Genomic DNA, 8,950 nt, shown 5'->3' with positions numbered 1-8,950 from the left:
AAAATGGTCCATGCAAGTTCAGACAGGTCGCACACAGGCAATAATGCAGCAACATCATATCATTCTGTTACCCTGAGAAGAGCGGCAGGTTTCCCATTCTAACGCGCTAAGATGTGCGGTTGGAGATGGGGGGGGGGCGCCGCTCCTGGTCCTCCTGGCTGCCTGAAGAATCACTTTGGTCGGCTGTGCTCTGCCACGGTACCGGCTTCTCTCAGAAACGACTACTAGTTCTTCTTCGCGTTGTGTTCTGGCGGTCGGCAAACAGCGACATGGTGAACTACCGCCCCCCCTCCCTTAACGTGTGCGTCTTCTTCCTCCTCCCTGGGCTTTACGGCGGGTTGCAACCAGCGTCAGGGTGCGTTAGCGCCACCTAGTAGTGCGGACCAGAGCTATCTACCCCATAACCAAATAAACAACAACAACAATAATACTACTAATAATAATAATAGAAATAAAGAAGTAAAATAAAATAGAAAACACTAATACTTAATTATTATAGCCTAAAAAATGATATAACCAACAAACATTTTTTTCTCCTTAAACAATGCAACAAAAATGGATTCCTCCATTCAAAATCATACTTCCCAAAATTAAAAGTGCTCATTATACAGACAGAGAGGCCCATTTCAGAATAATGTAGGCTATATTATATTATTAGGTTATAATTATTGATGCAATTTAATGTAGCCTAACTTTAATATTGATTAATATGAAGTTTGTTTCAATTGCTTACATCAGAATTTATTATTTGATTTGTGTTTTTATTAATATTAGTATTAAAACATTACACTACTGAAATGTTTAATCATTATAAAAACTATTATTTAAAATATAAAATAATGTGTTTATCTACTGTTTCATCGGCTCTTACCACCTTTACTGCGCCTCTGCAGTCCTCTGTGAGCATGCACTTTGCGCCCAGTGCAAGTGAAGCGACTCACTCCCGTCAAATTACTAACTGAAATAATGCAGGAAAGTTGCTCATAAAAAGCATCAACAATGATACTATAACTATTACTATTACTACTAACGTCACATAGCAATAAAGAGCTGCACTGCAGCTCAGACAGAGCTTATCTCTGGGCCTATTTATAGTCCTACTCGTGGTCGTGGTCAGAACAAGCCATTTTAATAAAGTCACCCTGACCTGCCACTTCATCTAAATGGGGAAACATTAAAGGTCATGAAGTCAGTTTGTTCTGACCTACTAATCCAATAAGTGCAATACATGCCAGTGCCACAAGATGGAGCCAGAGACTAACACAGTCAGTGTTAGTCTACAGAGAGAAGTCACTTGGGCTTTAGTGGATGTGTTTATTGCAGCTTGTATAGACTCAGTGATATTGATTACTTATGAAAAGTGGTAATGTCTATGAACTTATGAGCATTGAATGTCTCCTTAAGTGACTTGGGTCTCATAAGTTTACATCCTCCCTTGGAGAAATGTACATTTTTAGATCATAATAGTCATAATTAAGTAAAAAGTACCATATTTTTCTGTGAAATGTAGTGAAGCAGAAGTATAAAGTAGCATAAAATGAAAATACAAGTACCTCAGAATTCTATTACAGTACTTGAGTTAATGTACTCAGTTACACTATGTCAGAATTTATTCCTTTTATTTGTCATTGTTCAAACTTAGTATTATCTTTTTCCACTGTGTCTTATTATAAAGCACATTGTTACCGTATTTTTTAAAAGTGCTACATAAATAAAACTGGTATATATTACATTGTTTTGTCTTCTTCCATTTCAGTGTTTTATTTCCACGTTATCGATGTTGACTGGAAAGACAAACTTGCCATTTGATCCTGAGATGCTGACAACAAAATCTGATGTTTACAGTTGTTTTAGAGAGCAGGACAATTTCAATCTCGATGTATCCTGATGTGTCATCTTTTCTACATTTAGACAACTCAGTGGGAACAAGAAGAATATCTCCCACCCAACCAGCAAACTGGCACAGGAGTGCAAGGTACACCATAGACTTGTTTCAAGTGTTTATGCATTTTATCCCTTGTGTTTCTGAACTTGAGGCTTCCACTTTGAATTACTGTTAAGTAGCAAGTTAAGATTAGAAAAAATATTCATGTCATGTGCCTGATTTTATACACATTTCCCCATAATCCAACCCCAGGCATTTGGTATTATTACAAACGTTAATAAAATAATGTCGGTTTGAATAAAGCTCGGCTGCACAGCACCAGTTCATACCCTGTTCGATTGGTGGTTCAGTGGTTTAAGATGAATCATAATATGAGTTGTGTTATTTGCATTAGGCTTACATACATGTGACTTGGCCTTAAAACCGACAGAACTATCGTTTCTGACATCACCGTCAGTTCATCTCTGTGTAGCTCGCTGTAAACGTGAGCTCTGCTGTTGTCATGGCAGCGTTTTGTGTGTAGGTGACTGTAAAATGGCTGTCAGAGTTGTGATCGGGTCTTTCCATTCTTTCACACACATAACAGCAGAGGCAGTTTTAGGTCAATACATCTCTTCTACTTTCTCTTTTTTTTCTCTCTCTCTCTCTCTCCCTGGATCTATTTTCCTCAGTCACTTGCACCTTCCCCCGCTGACACACACACACACACACACACTCACACACTACCTTATATTTTCCAGTGTTTTTATGTTTGACCTTTGGTATAAGTGCAGTAAGTATCTAGTATAAAATACAGAATTTATTTTATGGTTTGTATTAAATGTAAAGTATTTAAATGCACATTAATATCCCAGTTGTGACAATAATTTTGTTATCCTGGTTATGTGTCGCACATGTTATTATATCTAACATTCTTGTCTCAGAAACCTGAATAATAAACCTCTACAGGTCTTTAAACCTGGTTTTGAGAAACCTGCGCTGTGCTCAGATAGAAACTGCGATTCTGTGGCATTAAAAAGCACCATGTCCAGGTTTCTGTCTGTTATCTGTGCAACTGCCTCCTCAACTTTAAATAGTAGTTTTAAATTCACAAGTTATACGCTAACTTTGTCAAAACAATAAGCTGGAAGACACTAAAGCACTCTGTAGAGCTAAGAGCAGCTGCAGATTCAGGCAAACCCTTTCACATTCCATTTAGTCAATTAATCAGTTGTTAAAGTAAAAAGATTCACTAGTCCAGCTTTAAATTCAATGCTTTGGCTCACAATGTTATCTTGTGCGCAAACTTGTGTGTGTGCACAACAGCAAAAAGGCCTAGATTTTCTTTGCCTGGATCAGCATGATCACTTTCAGGCTCAGTCAGGCAGAAAAATGTCCCACAAAAACATAACCCTCGGCCCCTAGGCCATGCGCTTGTGTTACTCTCAACACTAGCTGCCTCTCCCCACCCTACATCCCTTAACTCCATCTTACGTCAACCTCTTAAACAACCCCCCTCACCCCTGCTGATTTTCTCTACATCCCCCTCACACCCAGGAAAAGAAAGCCTCCATCATTTTCTCTTGACATCCCTGTAAAGCTCCAAGGCCCTCTCACCCGTCTTCCCCTCTCAGTACCTCAGACCCCCCCCCCCCCCCCCCCCCCAGTACCTCAGACCCCCCCCCCGCCCCCCCATTGCAGCCGGCACAAACCCCTGGCCTTTCCTTTCTGCATTGTTTCACCGTGGCCCCTATTGTCCGAGCAAAAAGAGAAAGCTGGGAGGGAGGCGAGGCAGAGAAGAAAAAAGGGGGTAGGAAGGCAGAGATGGGAGAATGTGCCCTCTCTGTTCTCTGGGCAGGAGGGGTCCACCCACATCAGGGTGTGGAAATTCCGTTGCAGCTTCCTGCTTTTTCTCCCAGTCTTTCCCTTTTACTCCTCTCACTCATCTCTGCCATAGTTTCGCCTGGCATCATGTGCCTCCCTAACTCTTCACGCATACGATGAAATTACACCAAGCACGTCTGAAGTGTTAAAACACTGGCGGATTTACATTTTTTCTTGCCATTTGAGGCTTAATGAACAAATATTTAAATATGTAGATATTGGTGGTTTTCTGTTACGCCAACTTCCGCGTTAGGAGGGAGAAGATAGCGTTTACCAAAACCAACCACAGGTTGGTCATGCTGGCAAGGCATAGCAAATTATAATGAACCAAGAGCAAAACAGTCTAGAGTTGTGCTTTAGTTGTGCTTATTCAAGTATGCAATGTACAGTGGGGCAGAGCTTTCTCATGAAAAACAGTTGCATGGTGTTGCTGGAAACAATAATGCTAAAAAAAAAGCATTGTCATGACAGATATTTGTGGGTTTGTCACTACTTTAATATTACACAGATACTTAATCTGTTATTGTAAAAACATTGATTACAGCAGCTTTAAACATTATGCAATATCAACTTTTCCAAAAACAAGGAAGCAGTGACACAACACTAGGCATGTTCATCTACCGTCTCTTTATCTCGCTGCCATCGTTTCTACCAATCTCCCCCTTCCATCCATCTTCTTCCCCCATTCAACCTTCTCCATGTGAGGCCTGTGCTTTGCATTCATAACATGCTTAAAGGCTGCTGAAGCTTATGTGTGACACCTGTCGTCTGGGGTGGTAGTGGGGGTGGGGGTGTTTATCCCATAAATCATCCTTAATGGTATGGAAACCACATTCAATCCCCAGTAGGTGCACAGAGCTGATGTATTAAAAATACCTTCATCGATTACTGATGACAAGCCCCCAACTCACTGGACCCACACCTGCGACACCTGCACCAGAATCCCATTTGAAACCCCTATGTGTCATTTTGTGTTCCGTCAGCTATTTTGTTCATTTAGGTGTTGGACTGTACCATGGGCACAGATTATACTTGTTTCTGATTAGCTGTCAGGCATCAGGTAAAAAAAACAAAAACAAACAGGGTATGCAAGGTATATTAAACTGCAGGTAACCATGGTAACAGTACTTCTGCTTCATGACAAGCCTTTAAACTTTATTGTTTTGGTTCAGTCTCATAACTCTTATCAGCAGAGTTTCCAGACGCAGCAGCCTTCAGCTGAAAAGCTCTGATAAACCCTCTGTACACGATCTGTCCAGCTCTAAATGGCAGACTAGCTGGATCATATAGCAGCTAAAGAGACTTAAAGAGGCTGAATATTTGAGTCATGTTAAGTGGCCTGAAGCATTAATGGTAATAATCTGCTGGATGTGTAAATATGCAATTGTCTGCTAACATATTAGCCATATACCAACATACCAACAAGTGGAGCTTCTGGTAAGTTCTGACACACACAGCTGCAGTAGACTGTAGGCTGAATGCCTGTCAGTAGCCTACAAAGTGACATTAAGCCTAAATGCATTTTTAAACATAGCACTCATAGTCACAAAAGCTTCATAAAAACCACATACTTAAGAATTGTGAGTATGGTATAGCAAGGTGATGATGATTATTTATCCCAGAAGCTTCTCTCTGAATCTCTGAAGAAAATGCAGATGATTCGTCCACCAAGGTCATCTCTGATCCTCATCTAACAGCCCTAATCAGCCATATCGAATCTGCAGGGAAAGCTGTCTGAGAGAACATTCATAAAAACACACTAGACCACGCTAGAACACACACACACACACACACACACTCTTCATTAAGCTTGAAGTATACAGACCAGCAGCACGAGAGTCGAAACACACACAAGGACGTTGAGTTACTCGAGTTTTACTAAGTGTGAATTGGATTTCTCCCCAGGTCATGGACTTTTTTTTCAAAGGACATATTTACACATTGATTGCTGCTGTTCCATATATTAAGACCTTGATTAATGACACCCCTCAGTCTGTTTTTACTTTCATTGAATTACAGCCTGTAGCATGTAAGATGTGAAACATCATTAACAGATGAAACGTCATTATTCATCATTATTAGATATTAACATTAAAAATTCAACAATTAATCAAGTCAATTAATCAATTACTTCATTATCATTGGCATTATTGAATCAAGCAAAGTTGTCAAAATTCTCTGATTTCTAAAATGTGAATATTTTCCTGTTTCTTTAGTTTTCTGTGAGAGTAAATTGAATATCTTTCGACATTTAAGGGCGTCACATTGGGCTTTGGGAAACACTCTGGAAAAAAACATTTTCACCATTCTCTGACATTCTATGGACCAAACAACTAATTGATTAATCGAGAAAATGATTGACAGATGAATCGATAATGAAAACAATCAATAATTGCAGCCTCACGTATGGTGGCACAAAGGCCTGCAATCACGCTCTGGGGACACACACATACAAACAAAAGTTGAAAAACAAAACTGCTGTAAGAACAGTAATTGTTTTTGTTGCTAAAGTTTTCAGGAGATTGGGGGTCTTGACCTTGCTGTCCCTTTAAAAAAGCTTCTGGGCAGGGTCCATTTAGATGGCAGAGCCAATAAACTATAGATAGAGTCCATTGTTTTTTTCAAGACAAAGAAACTGTATTTGACCTCCACAATCCGCCATTGTCTGGCACTTATCGTGTGCTGGGAGCCAGCAGACTGTACAAGGAGAGGACATCAGTGTGAAGTCAAACACACACACATACTCACACTGAATTCTTGGTATTCTCTGGGGGACGCTGATCTGTTTCACAGTGTCCTCAAGACGCCAGCCAGACCTGAGAAAGCATGAAAAGTACCTTTAACACACTGAAGTCCACTGATTTTAGTCACGCTGATAACACAGGTCTATGTGTAAAAGTGCACGATACATCCACAGAGGTTATCTTAAATGGAGTAGAAGCCAATTTCACAGCAGGGGGAAAAAGCAGAGACAGTGGAAGTAAATCATCTATTGCCATTAGAGTTGCAAATAATGATTATTTTCTTCATCAACTGATAGAAAATTCCCATCACAATTTCCCAGAGGTCAAAGTGACGTCTGCAGGTGTCTTGTTTTGGCCAACCAACAAACCAAACCCAAAGATATTCCGTTTACAATGATCAGACAGATCTGACAAATCGGATGCAGAAATGCATATGTACCGATCATGACTTTATATATTATGTATTTAAAATATTTATTATATTTAATTATCTTAAATTTATGGTCTACCAAGTTTCATGACATTTAGTTGTCTGCTCTCAATCATGTCTTATATTTGTGTTACTACGCAGGCAAAATGGGAAAATAAAGTCATTAAAAAAAAAACAGGATATAAACAATCAGAAACTGAGCCGGGACTTGACTAAAGATCCTTAATTAGAACACTCGTTTGTTGTTCGTGCTGTCCAAAGGCACAGTTTAAAGCTCAGCTTACCTTGTCCCCAAATTCATAACTTCACAAGACTGAAACATTTAAATCTGTCTGGAGATCAGAATGGGAGTTAATTTCACCTTTCATATCCCTCACTGATGTTGAGCAAAGCCTGCAGGCTGGAAAGAAGCACTTTTTAAAGAAGCACAGTTATTACAAAAATGATTTGATTTCTTCCATGGCATGAAACCACAGGCTTTAAACAAACCTTGAACAATATCTTCTGTCTCTAAAAAATTTGATTTTTTATAGTTAAATGTCGAAACCTCCTTCTCTATCCAGTACTGGAGATACAATCTGTCAGTCCCTTAGACATTACAGTATTAGCATATGGCTGTCTTGACTACTTTTGAAGGTCAGAATAATAGAGGAGGTATTTCAGGTGTTGAGGATATACATCTTCAAACAATGTGTCCCATCTAAAACTAATTTATTCTATATGAAAACATAACAATACACTGAATTCAAAGTAGCCATGTCGCAAGGAAAGTAGTCTTTTTATCTCACTAGGGTAAAAGTAAAGGTGGAAAGAATAGCAAGGAGAGTCAAGGTCAAATATATTATTAAGGCGATCTTGCCTGCGCCGGCGGGACTGAGCCGAGCTGAGGAGGGGGCTTCATCACAGGCAAGACCCCTCAGCCACCGTTCAGGAAATTACGTTTCCTTGGGCTGGGAGTTCGTTGATTGTTTTTATATTTGGGAAATTCCTGGGGATCATAGATGCAGAGATCTAGGCGAATGTTGTGCCAAAGTTGTTCCACAACAATAACACCCTCCATTGACTGGACACCTTAGACAGAGATGACAACAGAGATATATCAGTGACGCCCAGTGGCGAAATAATGTTTCAAACTATGTTAAAGGTGAGTCTCTTCAACCTCATGTAAACTTTGTTTGAACATGACGTGAGTTGTTCTGTGCTTGGGTAGGGTGGGATGGAAACTAATAAAACAGATGCTTCATAAAACCTCAGTGTACAACAACATGGACCTTATTGGACAGTTGAAGTTCAGCACCTCACGTCCAACATTCAGTGCCAACGCAGCAAGTAGTGTGCCCAATATGTAGGATGGTGGAAATTAAGGGTGTGGAGTTCAGGATGGTGGATGGATTTTAGACTAAAGATTTTAAACAAAACCCTCAGGTTCAAACAATGTTAAAAGTATTGCCCAAACTATCCGTTGTCACCATCCATCACAGTTTACAGACCAACCTCCTGGTTTGACTTTACCTAACCTGTGCTCTCCGCAGTCTCTCCTCCGTGTTTGTTGGTCTGTCACACTGTTGCGACTGTCTTCTCATGATAAACGGCACCATGAATCGTTGTAGCAAATGACACATCCTAATGTTCAAGTGACAAAACCGTCTTGTGAGATCATGTGACCATATGATGAAGTAGTTTGATGTCGTTATATAGCCACAAAGTCCGCAGATGGAAGAGGTTGCAGTGGTTGGATGGGTCAACCAAAATGACTAACATAGGAAGGAATAGTGTCTTTTAACCATGGCCACAATTGTTCCCGAACCTTAACCAAGCAGTTATTTTTACCCACACCACGATCATTGCTAACCCTAAACAATTTGTTTGTGTGCTTAAACTTACCGTAACCATAGCAGTGATCCTGCAAATAGGTGTCAGACCAGAAAACCCTTTTGTAGTATTTTTTCATTTAATTTTGAAGAAGTGCTACTTTGGTGAGTCCAGTGTTATGATAAGCAAAATGAATGATGGCCAAAACTATGAAAA

The 8,950-nt window shown here is 39.9% G+C and overlaps 1 protein-coding gene and 1 long non-coding RNA gene across 6 annotated transcripts in view; both read right to left on the bottom strand.

Moving 5' to 3' along the window:
* The window catches only part of LOC118338469, a 4,300-nt gene extending 3,160 nt beyond the window's left edge, over nucleotides 1-1,140 (bottom strand). Inside the window, exons 1-2 of one of the 5 annotated variants that reach the window (XM_035675775.1) lie at nucleotides 872-1,140; nucleotides 72-393 (exon numbers count right to left, since the gene is read on the bottom strand). In XM_035675775.1, the coding sequence (XP_035531668.1) occupies nucleotides 72-97 (26 nt within the window). In that variant the 5' untranslated portion in view covers nucleotides 98-393; nucleotides 872-1,140. The remainder of the gene's footprint in view (nucleotides 1-71; nucleotides 394-871) is intronic. The other 4 variants (XM_035675783.1, XM_035675770.1, XM_035675793.1 and 1 more) reach the window with 4 other exon arrangements.
* Nucleotides 1,141-3,598: 2,458 nt separating this feature from the next.
* LOC118340434 overlaps nucleotides 3,599-8,950 on the bottom strand; it is a 13,781-nt gene continuing 8,429 nt past the window's right edge. The window contains exons 2-3 of the long non-coding RNA XR_004797374.1: nucleotides 6,497-6,564; nucleotides 3,599-5,466 (exon numbers count right to left, since the gene is read on the bottom strand). This is a non-coding gene — a long non-coding RNA (uncharacterized LOC118340434). The remainder of the gene's footprint in view (nucleotides 5,467-6,496; nucleotides 6,565-8,950) is intronic.

The sequence above is a fragment of the Morone saxatilis genome, unplaced genomic scaffold (assembly GCF_004916995.1).
Source record: "Morone saxatilis isolate NCDOM2014 unplaced genomic scaffold, NCSU_SB_2.0 Contig10, whole genome shotgun sequence".
Classification (NCBI taxonomy): domain Eukaryota; kingdom Metazoa; phylum Chordata; class Actinopteri; family Moronidae; genus Morone; species Morone saxatilis.
Note: the sequence above shows the minus strand (reverse complement) of the source record. Positions and strands in the feature narration are given on the sequence as shown.